The sequence below is a fragment of the Priapulus caudatus genome, unplaced genomic scaffold (genome assembly GCF_000485595.1).
Source record: "Priapulus caudatus unplaced genomic scaffold, Priapulus_caudatus-5.0.1 Scaffold14, whole genome shotgun sequence".
Lineage (NCBI taxonomy): Eukaryota > Metazoa > Priapulida > Priapulimorpha > Priapulimorphida > Priapulidae > Priapulus > Priapulus caudatus.
The window spans coordinates 225,740-247,036 of record NW_014577075.1 but is presented as its reverse complement, the minus strand read 5'-3'; the positions used below and the strand labels follow the sequence as shown (position 1 = coordinate 247,036).

Genomic DNA, 21,297 nt, shown 5'->3' with positions numbered 1-21,297 from the left:
TGTCTCCGATTTCATGGCTGCAGTGTCGCTTTCAGTCCCCATTAGAGTCCGATTTCAAATGGGAGGTTGCATCAAACTGGTTTGGGCTGTGGCTTGAAATTGTGGACCCAAAATGCCCTGAAGTGCTTGCTTGTCATAATTACTCACGGAGTCCTTGCATCTGCCTGGGAATTGAGTGGATGTGGCGTAGCTGCGGTGTCGAGTCCACCACCACGCTATGACTGGGTACGTCTTGTTCATAACCTTCGGTTCATGCAGAAGGTCTGCTCTCCGGCACACTTTTGTATCATCTGCAAGCTTGTTCTAACCTTTAACGTAATATTTACTTGTTGCTGTGTAGGTACGTGGCCAGCCATGCGGTTCATCTGACCCTCCAAAACCTGACAGCCCGTTTTAACATAGCGATTTGGCGGCATGAGTAGTCTACGCTCAGCTTGACTGCCCGCGCCGCGCTTAGTGTTGCAGTTGTACATAACAACGCTCCGAAGCTTGGCGTCGATGGACGCCCGTGATATCACAGGTGACTGTCTCTCGCGCCCGGGCGCAAAAGTGACTGAGGCGTCACGGGTGTCGACGATGCCGGTAGAAGTGCGACGTGGCGCGGGCATTCGTCAACCGCCGCGGCTGGAGATGCTCCCACAAGACCATGGTACGTTAAACAGTGGTTACTACGTATTTAGGGTGTAACGATACGTTTGTCTCGGTTCGGTTCAGGTTTTCTAGGTTTTTGCTCTTCGCGGTTCGGTTATTCGGTCTGCAGGTTATTTTCAGTAGTAAAAATTTAAAATTGGCGGAGAAATGGGGAAATTTTCCCTCCATTTATGATATAATAATTAATAATATAACCGTATCATAATTATTATACATTTATGTGTTATTAACATTGGCCCAAAAGACAATATAAAGTAATACAGTTCAAGGGATAATGTAGTCATGATACTAAATTCATTAAAGGATCTTACTTGACAAAATAGACTACTAACTTAGTAAACACAGTCATAGACTAGTAGGCATTGTCAGCCCGCACACGGACTGAGAAAGTGCGAAGCGGACAGGGCTTGGCGTTAAGTGCTGACTGCTCAGCTATTTGCACTGCGCGCATGTGCACCCCCTAACTGAGAGTGTGTTGAATGTATTTCCCGCGAAGCCGAAATGGGAAAAAACGCGAAACTCCGAACCGAAAGGGATGCTACAGTTTGAATCGCGGGTTAATCGTTACGCCCCCTAGTGGTTACAGCTGTAGACCGACCTCTACGAGCAAGAATCGTTAACGGGGAATGGGGGCAATCTTGCGTCTGGCAGATCAGCTACAGTGTCAATACATATAGCCTACATGTCACATACCATTGTCTAGTGTCACATACTATGATACATGATCACATCACATTGGCCCATAAGATGTCAACATACATATGACTCTCATGCACATATCTTACATGTCACATACATTAAGCTCATGTCAATACATATGACCTACGTGTCACATACATATGTAGCCTACGTGTCACATACATATGACCTACATGTCACATACATATGACCTACATGTCACATACATATGACCTACGATGTCACATACATAAAAAGCACCATGAGCACGTGTACAAAATACATATGACTACACGTGTCACATACTTATGACCTTACATGTACACATACATATGACTCATATACTGATCACATAGCATATACCATATCACTACATAAGCCATGTCACATACATTATGACCCTAACATGTCCATACATATCGGGTATAAGAAAAGGTTTCATAATGGATATGTCTCTATATGTCACATGTAGGTTCAATTCTGTCTGACTTATAACGTACATTTTTGTAAGGTAACCGTAGGCCACATATTAAAAAAATCGTTGATTTGCGACCTCACTCGAGCCCAGGCTGGAAATTTTGCGGTAGGTGAAGGTAGGCTATTTTATCTTTCTTTTGAGGGGGTCTTTGTACAAATTCAGCATGTGAATCTACTGCTCGGGATGAGTTGTGTGGGAGTATACCTTTTATATGTAGAATGCTTTGTTTTGGCTTGGTGTTAGCATATGATTTATTGGCCCTACAGATTTATTATAATGTACTGCGATAACAATTTGTAAAAAAAGTAAAGGGAAGATCCAAATGAATTTTTTTTGAGTCGGCCCCTTCCTTTGGCGGTGTCGGTCGGAGTGAGGGCAAAACAATACAATGTTTTTATTATGGCCTAAGTATAGCTGGCAGTTCAAATGCTGGTACATATTTGCGCTTTCATAACGCGTCCGCAATTCGCGATGCGGCCGAGCACTCCTGCAGGTGGCTGACCACGCAGATGTCGACAACGGCTTCAAACGGCAGCAGCTGCCCGCGGTGATTGGCTTCGTCGTCGAAGGCAGGTGATCATCCACATCGCCCGCCGGCGAAGCAGGTGAGAGAACCAAGTCTCTGCTGTGCCAAGCCGGTCACAGCAGACAGACAGGCGGACGTGCATGCGACCGCCACAGCAGCAGTCGCGCGAGGACGCAGCCGGCTGATTGTTGTTGTTTGTGTATCTGTCGGGCGAATAATGTTGAAATTGTTGTGTATATATCACATATGGCGGCTGCCAGGGTTCTAGTTCTCCCTGGGGGTACTGCCGGATACGCACGTGGGTACGTCGGTATACCGTACGTAAAAGCCTGGTACTATCTAATATGCTGGACCGTACCTCGGCGCTCACTCACTAACGAGGCTTTCTAGGGAGCCGCCTACTCCTAACCGCTACCTACCCTACACCACTAACCCATAAACCCTAACGATATCAGATGTACCAGAGTAGTTCCGGTAGAACCGGACCGGGTACCAGGGTACGTTCGGCAGTACCAGGGAAATAGATCCTATTAGCTAAGGTGATTTGTTATGTATCTATCACATACTAAGGTGAATTGTTATGTATCTGTTGCATAGACGGGTGAGTTGTTACATATGCTGTCACGAGACGGCGCCGAGTTGTTACATATCTGTCATGTACACGGGCGAAGTTTGTATCATATCCTGTACGGTAACGGGCGATTTTGTTACATATCTGTCAACGTAGACTGGGGTGGGGGGGAGAGGTTGTATACTATCTGTCACGTAGACGGGCGAGCTTGTTACATAATCTTGTCACGTGACGGTGTGGACTCACGTGTGTTACATATCATGTCACGTAGACGGGCGAGTTGTTACATATTCTGTCACGTAGACGGGTGTAGTTGCTTACATTATCTGTCAGTAGAGCGGGCGAGTTTGTTACATTATCTGTCACGTAGACGGTGCGAGTTGTTAGCAATATCTGTCAGCGCTAGACGGGCAGTTGTAATACAGTAGTAGGCGATTGTTACATATCTGTCACCTGTAGAGGTGCACGGGTGAGTTGTTTCGTATCTGTCACGTAGATGGGCGAGTTGTTTCGTATCTGTCACGTAGACGGGTGAGTTGTTTCGTATCTGTCACGTAGATGGGCGAGTTGTTTCGTATCTGTCACGTAGACGGGTGAGTTGTTTCGTATCTGTCACGTAGACGGGTGAGTTGTTACATATCTGTCACGTAGACGGGTGAGTTGTTACATATCTGTCACGTAGACGGGCGAGTTGTTACATATCTGTCACGTAGACGGGCGAGTTGTTACATATCTGTCACGTAGACGGGTAAGTTGTTTTGTATCTGTATGTATTATTTGTGTCTGTATTATGGGGGTCTGATTGGCATGTCAAAACATACTTTCTCAAAAAGAATGCTATCACATATCGACATCAACTTGCTATCAACATATTGCTTTTATGTTTGCAGACGAATCGATTAAACCCGTGCTTGTGCCCATCCCTGTGCCCGTGTTTGTGCCCGTGCCCGTGTGCATGTACACGCAGCCGGCGCCCATTCCTTTTGCATTCCCGGTGCCCGTGCCTATCCCCTGCTTTATCCCCACGACGAAGAATTCGGCGGCGGCCATCTTTGAACACATCAAGGAGATACAGGTAAGTGTGTACTCTCAAGGTCGCGAAGCTTCGTAAGGTGGAGGGTGTGGTGTTGGGTTTTCCACATTAAGAGTAATTTCTCGTCTCTGTCGATTTTCAGTTTCGAATTGTGTAACGTTACTTTAAATTTGAGGGAATTGTCGGTATGAAATTTGCGTAGCTTGAATAGGCATTTTGCATAATTCACATTCGCGTATTGTCTCGTGATTTCCCAGTGTGATGCTCTGCTCAGTATTGCAAGGCGAGTATGACCAGCCATAGTGTTAATGGTCACCTCAGCAGATACTTCAATATGCTAAACACTTGGCGTGTTCTTGATAGACTGTTATACAGTGAAACTACCTCTATGGAAAGGATACCTGTCTATGAATGGCACTTGTCATTTCCCTTGTGTCCCCCTTATATAGTTGTATAGTATAGTATATAGTTATATAGTATCCAGTTGTGAATGAGGTTGAGGCCTATAGCTGATTAGTTGCCATTGCAATCATGTCATTTTCATCCAATCTTTTTTACAGGAGAAGATTCCATCTGATCCATTTGAAGCTGACTTGATAATGATGGCAGCGATGATTGCAGAAGAGAACACTGAGGAGCAGAAGCCTCCTACACCTACTTGTATATCACCTGCAGCAGGTAAGAGCTCCCGTCCTTGTATTTCTCACTTGTGTTTCTTTCTTAGTATTCATTCCCTGTGTTTCTTCTTTGGTGGACGTACGTCTTCCTTGTTTCTTTCTTGGTGGGTAGACTTCTCCTTGTGCGTACGTGTGTGCATGTGTGCGTGCGTGTGTATCATGCATGCATGCATACATGTATGTACATGTACTATATATATGTTATATGATGCTGTAGGCTAGACATTCTAGGTTAGGTTTTTTCACTTATGCTATACTAGCACATTGCTCTCGAACGGCGCTCACGTCTAATGCACGCTATGCCAACCCTCGTGAATCACTGTCCTTCACAGAAGATGAAGATGAGGATGTCGCATCTCCGCTATGCGATCCTCCCTCGGAAGCTCAGAGCAACGAAGATACGGCGCCAGTGGAGGCAGAGCCGGCGCCCCCTGTGAGGGAGCCGTCGCCGGTCACCACGCCTCTCGGCGAGATTTCGCAGGATAACGACGTTGAAAATCACATTCCCACGATGACGATGAGCTTAAGTATGCAGCAGAAGCGGTCACTGTGCTATCACACCTCGTGTAACAAGTGTTAAGGGATTTTCGTTTAACGCACAAGAAAGAAGATTCATTCAACAATCGTCTAGTTCTGTCGTATCGGTGTTAGCGGTCAACTCTATTGTATCTTGGACATCTAACTATGAAGGTCAATTTTAGTGATTCTCTCATGTAGCAGTTGTACAGTAAAAACATCTATGGACTCAGACACCTGCATATACAGGCCACTTTGGGTATTTCGCTTGACTTGACCCATATATACAGGCTTGACGTTAATGTTTCCGATACTGTCCAGTGCTCATTAGACCTCGTGACATTTGCAGGGCGGCCCGAACCTGTCACAGCATCCCCGAGCAGAGGCACGAAGCGCAGTCGCCGTGGCGGCAACACACGCAGTCGCAAGAAGAAGCAGGAGCCTGCAGCACAGCCTCCACCACTGCAGTCGCTTTCAGCTTCCACTGCAGAGCCAGGACCCGACGCGTCTTGCTCACTCAAGGTACGCGGCTGGCGTACTAGTCACAGTCGGGGTGCAGTGAGATATATATATATACATATCAAGAGCTAATAATACCTAGAGTGTACAACGGAAAAACGGGAAAATAGTGCTATTTCACGACATGATTATTCTACTTTGCCTGCGAGTCTAGAATAATTTTATGGTATTGCATTAAGCAGAATTCTTTTGCTCTCTAAAACAAGACCACGCTTGTCAATATGATTCTCCTAGGCTGAGATATTGGCGCCTAAACCTCCCCTCCCACAGGCATCACCAGCGCCTCGAATCCACATCAGTCAGCAAACCTACACGCCTCTAAGGTTGCTTCGTGAAAGTTCGGTTTTTCGCCATAACTTTATGAATGAACGGTATTTCGTTTCATCAGGTGACATTCGGGGGCTCGCCTATGCCCTTATTCCCATTATCTTTCTCTAGCACCGGCTATGCCCGTCACTGATGGGCCGGCAATGTTTCTTAATTAGTTTTTTACAACGCAGTTCAGTTACTATATGGTGTATAACAGTACCAAATTTGGGCATGTGACATCAATTATCAGCGCTCAAGCCGGTGACGGAACCGATAGCCGAAATGCTTAGAGGCGTGTAGGTTGCTGACTGATGTGGATTCGAGGCGCTGTGATGCCGTTGGGCGGGGGGAGGTTTAGGAGCCAATATCTCAGCCTAGGAGTATCGTATTGATAAGCGGTTGGTCTTGTTTTAGAGAGCAAAGAATTCTGCTTAATGGCAGTACAAAAATTATTCTAGACTCCGCAGCAAAGTAGAATAATCATGTCGTGAAATAGGCACTATTTTCCCGTTTTTCCGTTGTACACTAGGTATTATAAGCTCTTGATACATATATATATGTATATATATATATATATATATCATGTATATATTATCTAATACATATTTGTGGATGTTTCTCTGTTTGTCTGTTCTTGATGCAAATTAATATGGGCCACATCCAGATGTGTGTAAGGATGGCCATTAGATGTAACCTTGGATGCTGAATGTCATGGGCACATTGGATTTGACCTCCGAGGTCATCTGACGTCACAAAAAGAGAAAATCATGCAAAAATCATGCCCCTGCAGCAGCGTTAAATAAACACACCTTGCAGCAGCGGTAAATAAACCGGCCATGCAGCAGCACTAAAGAACGGGATTCACTTTGCACTGACTTGCATTACTGTACATGCACGTCACATTGCGTTACTATTCATGCATTATGTTACACGTGCCATGTCTTTGTCATAACAACATTCACCATGCACTGACTTCATACAGAGTGTGCACGACTTTTTTCGATAGGTTCGATGAAATTCGATAAAATTCTTCATCTTACTTGAATATATCAATTTCCACCCATGTAAAGGCCTGCATTACTTATTCTGAGGAAAAACAAGCAAGACTCCAAGCAAACGAATAAAATCACCAGCCGAAGGGCAGCGCCAGTTATTGCAGCGAACCTGCTAAATGTTGCATTCATTTACTCAACTGACATTGAGTATTCTTCTATTAAGGCAGTTGCAATTAGCTCCATGTCAGAGGTGTGCCTACATTGTGGAGCAAAGAGGTGGAAAGGTGAAAACACCAGCAATGTGTTGTTTCAATGGGAAAGTCCAGGGTCTGGGTAGCTGGCCTGCAGTTAGAAGAGACCTGGAAGAGACCTGCTTCTCTCATGGACAGCTCTATGTTGCATGTTCATGTGTTGGCAGCCTGAACAGCCTTTATGTAAATGCTCCAGGTGGAAAAACTAAAGAACATGTTTATCATGAAGCCCTTAGCTGAGAAATGTTATGGAAGAAGTCAACTTTGTTTGACCCGTGTATCTCTGTTACAAAAGATATAAATGTTCTGTTTGAAGGAAAATATTTATGCTGAATTTCCATGAAGATTTTGGGGGTCTTTTCCTTTCAACCAAGTAGTCACAAACTGAGTACTTCATTTCCCAGGAAACGCCGGGTGTCCTGCTAGTATATATTATAATATAATGAATGTATGTGTGTGTGCATCAGCATGTAGTCTAAGTGTCCTGTTCATAGTGGGCTAGTACCAGTATAGTTAAGTCTGGAATAATAGCAGTTGCAACAAGTCTCTGCCAGATTGGGGGGGGGCAGGAGGGCTCTATAAGCACCTCATGCCATCCTGTTATACATACGATTATATGCGAGTAACACAGCCATCTAAGCAGCGCCACAAAACATGCCGACCGTGTACGCGATAAGTGCTACTGCTGAGTGGCGGTGGGCATGGAGATGATGTCCCCTCCCCTCAGAGGTCCCAGCTAACAAAACATCCGACCGTGCTCGTCGTTGATACGCGTCCTCCACACGCGATGAGTGCTACTGCTGGATGCAGCGCTAACTCGGTGCTCGTCGTTGCAGTACACATACGGCGTGACGCATGAAGAACTGGGTGCAGATGAAAGAATGCTTCGCTGGAGGCTGCGTCGACGCACAGCAGCCGCTTCCAGCTCTTCAAGACAGAGCTGCTGCAGATGACAGCTGAGGAGCTCAGCTATTCGCTCTGCCTCTTCGTGAAGGAGGTGCGCAAGCCGAACGGAGAATGCTACGCGTCCGATAGCGTCTACTACCTCTGCCTCGGTAAGAGCGCGTTGTGTTTACCGTTAGCATGTAGTCTACTATCTCTGCTACGGAATGTGTTTGTGCTTTCAGCACGTACTCTGCTATCTTTGTCTCTGTGTATGTATTTGTGCTATCAGCATAACGCATAATAAGTGCAGTTTCGCCCTACGCAAATAATTACGATGATTGATGTTTCTCTTTCAGCTAGCCTAATTAACGATGACGACATCCCCCAGTCGGTGGCATGCTTGGTGCATTTTGACTCTTGGCTGTTTTGTTTTTTACTTTTCGGACTGGTGTTGTTGTTTTTACATCAGTTTGTGGGTTTTTGTGTTTGCGCAGGCATTCAGTCGTTCCTGTACGAGAACGGGCGAGTGGATAACATCTTCACTGACCTCTACTACATGAAGTTTGCCGACTGTCTGCATGAGCTCATCTCCAGCTATGAGCCAATCATCTCGGGCGAGGGTAGGTAGTGGTTGAGGTATCGTCGTATGGCGTCAACATCACACCCCCACAATCCAGTTGCGGAAAAGAGTTCGCTACTATGTATTTATGTTACACCGCCTCCCGGGTACACATCTCCACAACAATGAAGCGATGGTAGGTGAATGGTTATCAGACGTGTGAAGGGGAGTATGGAGCAGTGCTGTGGTACACAGATCTGATCGTCTTCACTAACACGTGTGTAGAATCGATGAGTGTATTGTTAAATCCAATATTGATCGATTATATTAGGCTCCAACTTTGATCTTGTTGTGTGTTATTTGCTATTGGGTGTCTTGTGCGATCCAGTGCAAAATTCGCAAAATGCTTCTCGCCAGACCAAGGATTAGGTGCACAAGTGAGCGTGTGCTCATGTTGCTTAGCTAGATCAGGAAATGAGATGATTTGTGCAAAATTCTATAAAATATGTATCGTATATATGTAGAGTTTAATGAACTATTCTCCAACGAGAGTGATTTCGTGATATATTTGGAAACAGCTAATCGATTGGGATTAAACTGATGAAAATTTCACCTATGCAATTTACGAGATGATTGCTATTGCTTATATATTGTACACATACCACGTAAACATCCGACACCCATGATTCAACGAACGTCGATATCGAAACTCTGCATCTCTCATCTCACTCGATCGTTCTTCGTTAGCATTCACGCATTTCTTGTGTTGCGCAGGATACGTGCTGGGTCGCATCGAGGAGGAGATTCTCTGGGAGAGTCGGCAGCTGGGCGCGCACTCGCCCAACGTGCTGCTCAACACGCTCATGTACTTCAACAGCAAGTACTTCCACCTGAAGGACGTCGCCGAACACATGCAGCTGTCCTTCTCGCAGATCCTCAAGCACTGGCGCCGCAAGCCAGACCCCGACTCCGGCAAGAAGCCGCCGCGCACGATCTTCCTGCGCTACTTCCCGCTGACGCTGGAGAAGCAGCGAGGTGAGACGCCTCCCCCGGCGCGCGCGCGCTGCCGTCGGCCGCTCTTGTCGATGGAGTTGACGCGCCACGGCCGACGAGGGCGATTCCCCTTTGCTATCGTCGAGTAGAATCGTAGCTGGATAAACCCTTGTTTAAATTTGATTTTTTGTTGTTGTAGCATGTTTTAATTGTTCGTAGCGTGCTCACAACTAATCGGTATCTGTGTGAGTGTGTGCGCGAACACAAACCAAAAACCCCCCACCAACGTATGCACCCACACGTAAAATGCAACGAAGTATTGACGCTAGAGTGGGGCTAGTAAGAGTGACATCTAACGATTGGGCGGTAAATGTGCGCGGCGTGGAAACGTGACGCCACAGTGACGTGACATTGTGGCTGCGTTTGTCACGACAGGGCCCAAGCGCAAGTCGCAGGACGATTCTATGTGGCTAGAGCAAGCAGAGAAGCTGGACAACCCTCTACGCTGTCCCGTCAAGCTGTACGAGTTCTACCTCTCCAAATGGTGGGTCACTGTGGCAGCGTCAGCGACGGCTGCTTGATTTTTCGAGAAACTGGTGACATTGATGACGAGCACGATGATCAGGGGCATGAATGATGTCGCTGGGCTTATGTCACGTGAGATGATGAGCACCAATGGTGTTGCAGGGTTTATGTCACCGTGAGATGATGAGCAACCAATGGTGTGTTGCAGGGTTTATGTCACATGAGATGATAAGCACCAATGGTGTTGCAGGGTTTATGTCACGTGAGATGATGAGCACCAATGGTGTTGCAGGGTTTATGTCACGTGAGATGATGAGCACCAATGGTGTTGCAGGGTTTATGTCACGTGAGATGATGAGCACCAATGGTGTTGCAGGGCTCATGTCACGTATGATGGTGGGCACCAATGATGTCACAGAGTTTATGTTACGTCACTTTTTTATAATAGGGAATTTTGACAGTGCTTCGTGGAGCCAAGGAGACAATTGTATTCTTGCACATCTTCCTGTATGTTTGATTGCAGCCCCGAAAGTATGAAGAACAAATCTGATGTGTATTACCTGATCCCGGAAAGGTCTTGTGTACCGGACAGCCCTGTATGGTATTCTACGTTACCTCTCACAAGTGACCAGGTATAGCAGTGGCGCCTAACTAACTCGCATAATCTTAGGATGTACGTGTGTTTGTCACGTACTGTTGGCTTTGTATTGTGATTCACGATAACCTGCATTTTTAGCTCACCTTGACATCATCAAGCTGAGCTATTGCCATGGGTTGTCGTCCGTCGTACGTCCGTCCGTCCGTCACATTTCGCTCGAGTCAACGATAACTCAGGAACCGTTTGGCCACATGTTTGAAATTGGATATAGTTGTTACTGCGTATGCTCCCATATTAAACGTCCTATTTGAGCACGCCAGTCGACGTACTTTCGAGCCACGGGAATTTTTTGGCAAAAATGGGAATTGCATTAGTCAGTTCAGGTTACAACGGATTTTGCTCATTTTGTATGTGAATGAATAAGGCTGCTAGGGTTTGATATTTAAAAGAAATTATGCAAATTAGGTAGGGTTTGGCAATTATATAGCATATTATATAGACACAAACAGTCTGTGGTGATCACACTCGTCTGGTTCGTTTTACAAGATTTCATTGACAATATCCTTAATGCAAAATTGGTATTTCCTCTCACCCTGCGATTAACTCTTATATTAGAGGTAAGATTTACAAAACATGTCGGAACGGCAGCATAACTATTTATTTCAAACGCCATCGGCTACCAAAGCGGTTAGGTGCCATCTACGGTCACAAATTGTGATTCATTTTGGTTTATAAATTATTATTGCGATATACAGATGGCAATCGTTTCTATAATGTACGTCGATGGTTGCTCAATTAAAAATGACTTCTTCTTACTCACTCATTTGTGTCCTTTTTTGTGGTGAGCTACAGTGTCATTGACACTTTCATTTTAAGGTTAGTGCACGTTTTCTCTGCTGTTATCGATTTCATCTCACAGCTTTACTCTCCAATCTTTTTCGTAATCTGTATGACTTGTGATTGCAGGTGGGGAAAATGTTGACGAGAATCAAGATGACTAGAGAAATCAACGAAGCTCTGTACAACTCTGCAATGCTCCCGACGTGAGTGGAACATGATTCACGCCGTAGTCATGGCAATGGGAGTCACAACTGACATTAGCACTATCATTTAGCAGTTTTGTGGGGTGGATCAAAGTTCAAAACGTGTGTTTCTTGCATGCTCTGTATCTGGAGGAGACACTTGGAGAAGTGGTAATGTTAATTAACACTCGAATTTAGAGTTATAACCCGTGATCATTGCAGGAGTCGTGGTGGGAATCGTGTGTATGTGCGTGCGTGCGTGCGTGCGTCTTGCTCACGTGTTTACGTAAATAAACGGTTTCTGTAAGTAACATTGCAGAACAAGCTTCTGCTGCATTGGTTGTGGGGATAGGTGAGAAAAGATTGCATGGGATGTAAATATTTTGGATATTGCTATTAAAGGACAATTGAAGTCAAATTTCATAACTTCTGTAACGCTTTTATACATAGAAATACATTCAATAACGTATTCCATTTTAAATCCGGCGCCCAATTAGTAATAAACACATGAATATTAATCTAGGTCATGTGACGTCACAGACCATTCTGAACGACACGACGCCACTCTAAAGCCGAGTGTTGTGATGGAGACAGAAAGCGATAATTTCAATGATTCTAGTGATTACTCAGATGATCATGATATTTATAGTGATTTACCAGTTGGATATAGGTTTGAGCCTGAATATACACAAGAAGAAATTGAGGAGAATCGTCTGAAAAAGCAACGCGAAGAGTCGGCACAAACTTCTCAAGAATCAGAACAGTCACAACATGGCGGAATGGAAGCTTCGGTACTAGATAGGACTGTAGACAAATACTGGTGTTCTTGTAGTGTTTGTGAATTAATGAGTACGGCACCTTAATGTATATGCTGCCATGAGAATGAAAAGACCAGGGTTATTGTAGACCAGTTCGACGCTAGACCAAGTGAGTCATGCGAGTACACTGTTCACCGTGCTTATCACGCTCGGTCAGAATCACATGTATCTGTACATGTACAAACATCTCTACGCAAGTCATGTACATATACCGTGAATGCATTATCCACACAGGTAATATGTATGTACATGAATATAAGTACACTTACAGGCTACATGTTTGTGTCTTGACATGATAATGAAGCATGAGAAATAACAAAAAACATCAAATATTTAACCACCACACGCACTATGTTTACATAATGGCGTCTCTCGAAATGGTCCGTGAAGTCACATAACCTCGATATAGTAACATAAACTATTCAGGTGTTTATTACTAATTGGGCGCCGGATTTGAAATGGAATACGTTATTGAATGTATTTCTATGTATAAAAACGTTACAGAAGTGATGAAATTTGAATTCAATTGTCCTTTAAGCTGACCAGGGGATAGCTATTTTTGTACAGATTTGTTGGTGTTGTGCCCCTGCATCACAAGTATTTTAAGCTGAAGCATAAAACCAGTATTATATAGGAACTCTTCTGTGTGCATGTGACTGTGTGTGCGTGCGTGCGTGTGCGTGTGTTTGTGCGTGCGTGTGTGTATGTAATCATGTACAGCCTCCTTTAATTACATGTTTTTTTAAATGCTGTTCTTAGTATCTAAAGAATTTATATGATCATTTACCATATTAATAATTTCTGCAAGTAAAATCTCTTCAAATGCGCTGGTAGCCCGTATCCTAGTTGTAATAGTAATGGTAGCTGCATGTGGCCTTGTATACAATTATAAAGGGTGCCCTACGTTAACCTAGGCAAATATTGTTTTCACATTTTCTATAAATCGGATAGTTTAACAAAAGAAGCAAACTTGAAGCCTGCTATTAATACATGTACAACTGTTAAATCTGTTTACTTGCGTTCATGCACCCACTCACGAATTCACACACTCACATTGGATCATGTAAAGGTTAGTGTCCTAAAAATAAATCAATGTTTTCTTAATCCTTTTTACAATTTAGTAGTGTGGTTATTCTCAACTAAGTGAAACTGCATCCCTATCCACATTAACTACAGTTCAACGTTGCTATTCGTTTCAACGTTACTAGGGTTAGTCAGACACCAAGGAACTTTAAATAAAATTACAAGGTGTGGAGTTTTAGAGTGCAAGGTGTTATGTCATGAACGAAATTACAGGTGGAGTCAAAGGGAGGTGTAAAATCTTTTGATGTAAGAGTTTTCAAAAGTTAGGAAATAAACAGAACGAAAGGAAGGCACAAAGGCCAGGTGTCGTATTTGTGGTTCACGAAAAAATGAAATAATGTAAATAGGAAACCACCTAAACTCGCCAAATGCCAAAACATTATTTTATTCAGTGTAAGTACATACATTTGCAATGCTTGCCCACTGATGTACATTATACATCCGCAAGGGCTTCCCTGAAAAATCACACCAAAAGCAAAACTAAAAATAATAGGAATCAATCAAAGCAAGAAAATTCTACAACCGAGTAAAAATTTCCTTGTTAAAAGAGTTGACTAGGAAGGGTTCTTCCCTGAATAGCCAATGCATTGCTTCACCTAGTGCTAAATTTGTAGTACAGTTACAAAATAAAAACTAAAAGTGCACTTTATTGATACGACAAACCAAATGCCAAGTATACTTTACACGTATAAAATCATTAGTTAAAATTGTTCGTACCTCTGTTTCAACCAGAAAAGTGACATTTTGATACACGTGCTAACCCAAGCACCAACCATTTCGCAAGCAATTCTGGTCTACAATATACCCGGGCAGAAAATGGCCGTGCACATTCCAATAACCATGATGACACCCTATAAATTCTCTCCAACTTCATAACAACCACTGTTAATTAGTCATTGCAACTATAATGTGTAAAAGGATACGTTTATTAATACTCTAAAATAACAGATTTCTGTATTTACACAAAGTACTGCCTTACGTACGTACATGTACGAAAAATCTCAAAATCTCGGTGTCAATTCATTTTGGAATCCAGCCGGGGCACTACAAGGTAGTGTGCAGCCTCTTTTTCCCCTATGCCACCGTGTTAGCTCCAGTTACTATAACCTTCACTGTATTACACAGTGCAGAGAATGCTGTCGAAACTCGAGCTAGCTTTCACCTGACCTGAAACCAGCCGAAGACGTCATTGTCAGAGACAACTGCCAAGTGACTGCAGGTACGGTTCTTGCATTTGGACATTTGCCTGGTACACATATATACCGGTAAACGTCCCAATGCGAATACCTTTACATACGGGCACTTGGAGTTATGGTGACACCTGTCAATCACCCGGTTGTGACTGGCTGCGTTAACTCGGCACGCTGCCTGGTCGTAATCTATTTTGCATACCCCTACATCGCTCTCGTTCTTCCGTCAGTCTCACATACAAGAAAGGCGCGAGGCAGAAATTCGGAACGAAAATCCGGCACCCGGGGAATACATGAAGCAGTGACCTCTGACCCCGATCGCAGACGCATGCAGCGGCGCCATTTTTTAAGTAGATATAGCAGCCAGCGCCATCTTGTGTGAGTGCTGTTCTCGTGTTGCTCCACGCAACTACCTGTCTACTGGTGATACACTAGGCATTCGTTTTCCACCACACTTATCTAGAAAAGAACGGCTTCACAGCGGTGAGCTGTTCACTTGTTTTTACAGCAGCTGTTGAATTGGCTGTGACGTCAAAACTCATTTTATGCCAACTGACCTATATATAATAATCAGCCAGAGAATTATAACAGCGCATTGTGATAATTACTATGTTTATTAGTGTGGCCCAAAGGCAGAATTATCAAAGAGCGGACAGTAAGGAGGTTAGATATTGTTTCAACGCACAATGTTATTTCGACTCGCTTAAAACTGATTCTTCCAAGATGGCGTAATTAAATAGGACAATGCTCTGCCTGGCTGTTACACGTAGGTCAGTGGTTACGCCGCTCTGCCTCTTCTCTTTCTTCCTATGCACATGCGGCACAAGTGTACCTACCACCACCTAGGGCTGGTCAGAGCTAACACCCCCTAAGTGTCTGCACGTGAGATTTTTGAATTGGGACATTTATCGCTAGATATATGTACCCATAAATGTTCCAATGCAAATATCCTACCACTAATTGGCTGCACAAACGCACGGTGATATATACCACCGTGGCTCAGGGAACGGACGAGCTTGCAATGCATGTGCATGCGTCCGCCTTCTTGTACCCATCTATCTAGAACGTTTTCATAAAAATAGAGCTCACAATTTTTTAATGCGTCGAGAGTGTAACAGCATAGCAGTTGCAGGAATGGGGGTGCAAATGAATGTACGCTTACTCCAGTCGGAAGCAAGTGGCAGCGCCATTCAAGAGCTGACCGATAACACATCAACTCTGCCCTGCTACCAAGGCGGCTACGTCTTGGGCAAAATGGCATCAGTGGAAAAGTTAACTCGATGATCTTTCTCTATATATTTGTATACATAACAATTGGATGGTGCATTGTGGGAGATATTTGATGTTATTGGGCTGCCATATTGGTTGGCACAAATACCAGCAGGTATTGCACCGATATTATCATGACTGTGTAAAAGTGATTTTTGGCTGGACCGCACTCTATCCAGTTGTTATATATACACACACACATATATAGAGAGAGATTAGTGGTTGGGCCATATGATGAATTGCACATGGTTCTACTGTTCTACAAGATGGAAACCGGATGGAATTGGCAGCAGAACAGCCATTTTGCCCTGCATAATACTACCTGGAGAGAACCAATCACGGGGCTCTGCGAGTTATGCGTGAGCGTACGAACATGTGGCCCCCATTCCGAGTGATAATTTCTAGGATAATGCGATAATGTACACGATAGCACAACTCTCTCTCTCTCTCTCTCTCTCTTTTACTCGCTCTCTCTCTCTCTCTCTCTCTCTCTTTCGCTCTACACCTTATCTATATATATATACAGGGAGTGACGTCTTAATAAGTGAGTTTCCTACAGGTGCACAACATAATTAAACAACAAACATCTCTGTGAGTGGAAGCACTGAGCTGAACCCGTTAAATTAAAAGTAAGGGCTTCCTTTTATCGTGGTGCTCTTAGCGGCCGGGAGACAAGGTTGGCCATTCAGCACTGAGCGATCACCTAGATGGGCGCCGTCGCACGGTTTTAATTCCCGCGGGCCGCCTGCGTGCATTGCGCGCGCTTTTAGAGGTCTCAATTCAAAATCTCTGAATCGAACCAATGCCAATTCAAAATTGCATGCAATTTCAAAGAGGCCGCCGCACCCACGGAAACTGCGGAAGCTTGTCAGGTTGAATGTTGCCACACGGTGGCGCCACTATAGGCGAAACGTGCCGACCTCCGCCGCTGTGCCGACTGCGATTGTGCACAACCTCAGACAGACTGCTGTCTCTCATGTGTCCCTGAGATTCATCCCCTGATCATGATCAATGAAATTCTACCCGCTTATTATCGACTCCCACGTCTCCACTCCAATCCACCACACAACGTTGAGTGGAGCCGGACTACTATATCTAACTAACATAGCCACACTGCTGCGAGGTAGTGACGGTTTAAAGACTATGATGATACCCATTCTGACTGATAATGTTGCGCGTCGAAACAAATACCCATTGCCAGCGATATTCGTTGCTCGATTTTTAGGCATTTCTCAATTTCTGAGGTAGACCTGATCATATTGCACGGAACATAGCAGGCTTTCGTTACTGATTAAACCCCTGATGCTGACACCCGTGAGGTTGTGGCGTTGCTTTGTAAGTCTATCATGCTTTAAGCCGAAGCGACCTCGGGCACCACTCTTCGACGTCATCACCCGATGTTGCGAGTGGCGTCCTCTGTAGGGTGAAAACGCAATTCAATATGCTTCTTACATTATACACGCGTTTTCCGTAACTATACGCGGTGAAGACATTTATTTACCACGGGACACTGTTGAGATTTTCGTACGTGAAACAAGACTACTGCAGTAAGTAGTCCTGCTGATCAGCTACACAACATCTGTGTCATGTCAGGGGCAGTACGCAACACAGCACCCCCAACATTCCATCGGCCATTTTGGTTATTTTATCAGCCATCCGGCAGGGTAACATTTTACAAACTTCCAGTGAGCCAAAACTGTAATTTGCCTAAGGTAATTTTGGTTCATCGTGTCCAGTAAATTGCCTTTAATTGCTGACATTTCAATTAGATTCACCAGAACTCGCCTACTTTCGCTACGGTACTGTCATGCATACCACTATTACACTGCAATAACCAGATTCATACATCGCATGACAGTACCTACACATAGTAGCTGATTGGAAGTTGAGTCAGTGCTCCTTTATCGCACATTTGGCCGTATCTGAACCTGATTGCTAGCAGCATGAGCAGCAAACGAAACCTCTTCGTCTGCTTGCGCTCGTTCGTGTGTCGGCCATCTTTGAGTAGTGGCCATATTTGCCGTGGCTGCCACCTGGCTATGATACAGATGCTGTCCTTCGCATTCACCCGTCATCAACATGAGGTACAATGGTTCTCTTATGCTAACCTTTACAAAATCTCAACTAGATAGAAGCTTTCAGCAATATATATACACTTAAACTACACAGGAGTAGATAAAAACACACAGGCCCCATGGGCCTCAAAATGTGAGAAACTGTATAGAGCAAAATATGGCATCCTCAAACAGTTCGGTCCCAAGCGACAGGCCACGCCTCCATAAAAATAAATTAATAATATTAAGAGCCTGCGCTTGGGAGCGAAACGCAGAGGCGGATATACTAAAAAATAATACACGGGATATAAACATGGTTTGCAAAAAGCTTCGAAGAAAACGAAACAAACACGCATTATCACTGCCGATATTAACTTTTCCTACATCTAGACACCGACCGAGAACACTGTTAAACGCAACAGCCGAGCCTCCGTATGGCAGGTAGCGGGACCGGCAGGTGACAGCGCGTGTCCCAGCCGAGCTGCGACCCACGCTCCCGGGCAGTGACGACTGATACAACACCTGAGATGAGCCCGGGAGGGCGTGGTCATAGCTGGGATGGGGGGCGACGCGCGTGCAGCCTGCTCTCGCTGCGATACACGAGGCACATAAGTTTAGAGAGAACTCCATCTGAGAAACGTAAATGCGCGACCAATCGATTGCAAAGAGATTAGGTTTGCATCCCATATGGCACAAGCGTGCGCACTCAAACACACACGCACACGAACACAAACATACATGTATGGACAGATACAATTATGCACGCATAGAAACAGACACGCACGCGTGAACAAACATACACATATAGTACCCAATTACAATATTGAAAGCTTGAGAAATTTGCTATCATACATCGTAAGTCAAAGCTACCCTATCGATTAACATTAAGTACATAATTCTAGTCAATGTTTTACATGTAGTATCATAAACTGATATGTGAACGTCACACAGTAAAGGAGGAAGTGGAGGGAGGAAGTTAGGGTTGGGACGGGAACGGGGGGTCAAACATTAGGGACAACTAACGTCTGCATCTGGCTGCAAAATGCCCATAAGATAACAAAAAAAAACGTTTGAGACCTCAAAATCCAGTTCTAATTTGGCAACAAGCTTGGATTTACGCGAGCACCTAGAATACACGTCTGCACACTGTAAGCCTGTACACAGAAACTCGTCGATAAAACACACCTACGTCCGTAGTGAAGAAAAATCTAAAGTAATCAACTGAGATATTAACCCGCTTTAAGTTTTTTTTAAATATTAACATAAGGCCATAATTAGTTATCTGTTTCCCGGTGCCAACACACAAGAGAGGTAGGATGGTATATGAGAAAACTTGCCGAATAAGAAACATATAAACGTTTCATAACAGATCAAAATCGGATAGGTAGATACGTAATGCAGACTGTTCGATTTATCGCTAATAAATACCCGCCATTCCCGTGTCAACAACGTTGAGATTCGTGAACGAGTGCGCATCGCGTGTAAAAAACCATGATGCGTGGCACTAGAAAACAGATACGATATCGAAATTTCTGTAAACGAGCCACCGGCGACTGGTTGACAGCTCGGCGAAATCCTGCCGCCGAAACCAAAGGGCATAACACGGTACAGTGCAAACAACATTACGCGCGCGCGAAAAATAAAACCCTGAGACCCACGTATCGACAAAATTATACGAAAATTGACCCGAGAACATCGTACCTGAGAAGCATTACAATTGTGGGTCGACAAAACATAGCGTATGCATTTAACAGTTTCCCTCGTCGCGGCGCGGCGCGGCCAGCAGACGCTTCCGCTCTTCCTGCCTCTCTCTCGGCCGCAGCAGACGTTTCCGCTCCTTCTTCCTCTCTCTCTCGGCCGCAGCAGACGGTCGTCCCTGTAGCAGTGTCTCTCCATCGCCGTGTCCCGTGCAAAGCAAAACTAAGAAGGCACTCACGGCAATCTCCCACTTCGTGGATTTTGAGCAAAAAGCACGCCCTGGTATAGAATCCCATTGATCTCCATGCTGACGACGAGTGAGCTATCTTTTGATTGGCCGTCACTACCTGGAAACGACGTCACGATTCGGTTACTTTTACACGCTCGCTCGCGTGAAGACTGGTCACACTCTAACGCCAGAGATGTTCCGCTAGAGAGTAACATTCCAATTTGCCTTCATTTTGAAAGCATGGTAATCTTTTCAGCCACTAGGTTTGTTTGTGTCAAAACCAGTGTTTAGCATTGCAGAGTCTATCAGTTTTTTTGTTTTGATAATAAAGCAATTTCACTTTATTACGAGGATTTGGGAACCTAAAGAAATGCAAATGCAGCCATGCCATTGCGGAGCAGCCAAAAGCCACATAGAACGCTACCATTACAACACACAACTCAGCTACTATATCAACAGTACTATATCAACTCAGCTACTATATCACAACAGCCACTATATCAACTAACATGACTCTGTAGTAGTGGTGGTGATGGTCTTTGTTGACAATACTCAGTTGAACATTTTAGTGCATTCGATACGATCTCAGAAAAGCCGTTTTCGAGGCGTGTTAACTGCGTGAGTATACGTCGATTGAATCGGGATACGCTAGCGATGACAATTATTGGCAGCGGCCGCCACGTGCGCCCGCGTGTATTTATAAATGACAGAAAAACGTGTCTGATAGCATCGTTCAGTAAAAATCCAACAGTCAATCATACCAAGATATGTTTTTGATAGGGGCTGCGCAACGATGACTCTAGGCCTAGACAAATATAATAAAAAAATCTATGTTCGGTCTTAGAGTGTGACAGAGAAAAGAGACTGAGAAAACAAACATACAACAGATAAGTAGAAGAAGAAGGCGAGGGCATGTGGGAGGAAGGAAGGTTGAACAAGAGAGAGGGGGAGAGAGAGAGGGAGAAGGAGAGAGAGAGAGAGAGAGAGAGAGAGAGAGAGAGAGAGAGAGAGAGAGAAAGAAGGAGCAAACGAAATAGAGAGATAGAAAATAAACGAGAAATGGGTGTGTCTGTATATCCGTGCATGTGTGTAACACTGTGCACCTATATATCTATCGCACGTCATGCCATTATCATACAGAGTGCACATTACACGTCAGTGACGTCACAG

General features: G+C 44.5%; 2 protein-coding genes across 2 annotated transcripts in view; one reads left to right on the top strand and one right to left on the bottom strand.

The window, feature by feature from the left end:
• Positions 1-12,207, top strand: part of LOC106809017 (zinc finger MYM-type protein 3-like) — a 23,037-nt gene extending 10,830 nt beyond the window's left edge. Inside the window, 12 exon segments of the mRNA XM_014811964.1 lie at positions 2,301-2,376; positions 3,795-3,979; positions 4,498-4,615; positions 4,947-5,141; positions 5,480-5,652; positions 8,041-8,130; positions 8,133-8,259; positions 8,584-8,709; positions 9,423-9,683; positions 10,077-10,185; positions 10,690-10,798; positions 11,731-12,207. Of these exon segments, the coding sequence (XP_014667450.1) occupies positions 2,301-2,376; positions 3,795-3,979; positions 4,498-4,615; positions 4,947-5,141; positions 5,480-5,652; positions 8,041-8,130; positions 8,133-8,259; positions 8,584-8,709; positions 9,423-9,683; positions 10,077-10,185; positions 10,690-10,798; positions 11,731-11,811 (1,650 nt within the window). The 3' untranslated portion in view covers positions 11,812-12,207.
• A 1,849-nt stretch (positions 12,208-14,056) lies between these two features.
• Positions 14,057-21,297, bottom strand: part of LOC106809010 (AT-rich interactive domain-containing protein 3A-like) — an 81,061-nt gene continuing 73,820 nt past the window's right edge. The window contains exon 7 of the mRNA XM_014811951.1: positions 14,057-20,245. The gene's annotated coding sequence lies outside the window, so the exon portion shown is untranslated. The remainder of the gene's footprint in view (positions 20,246-21,297) is intronic.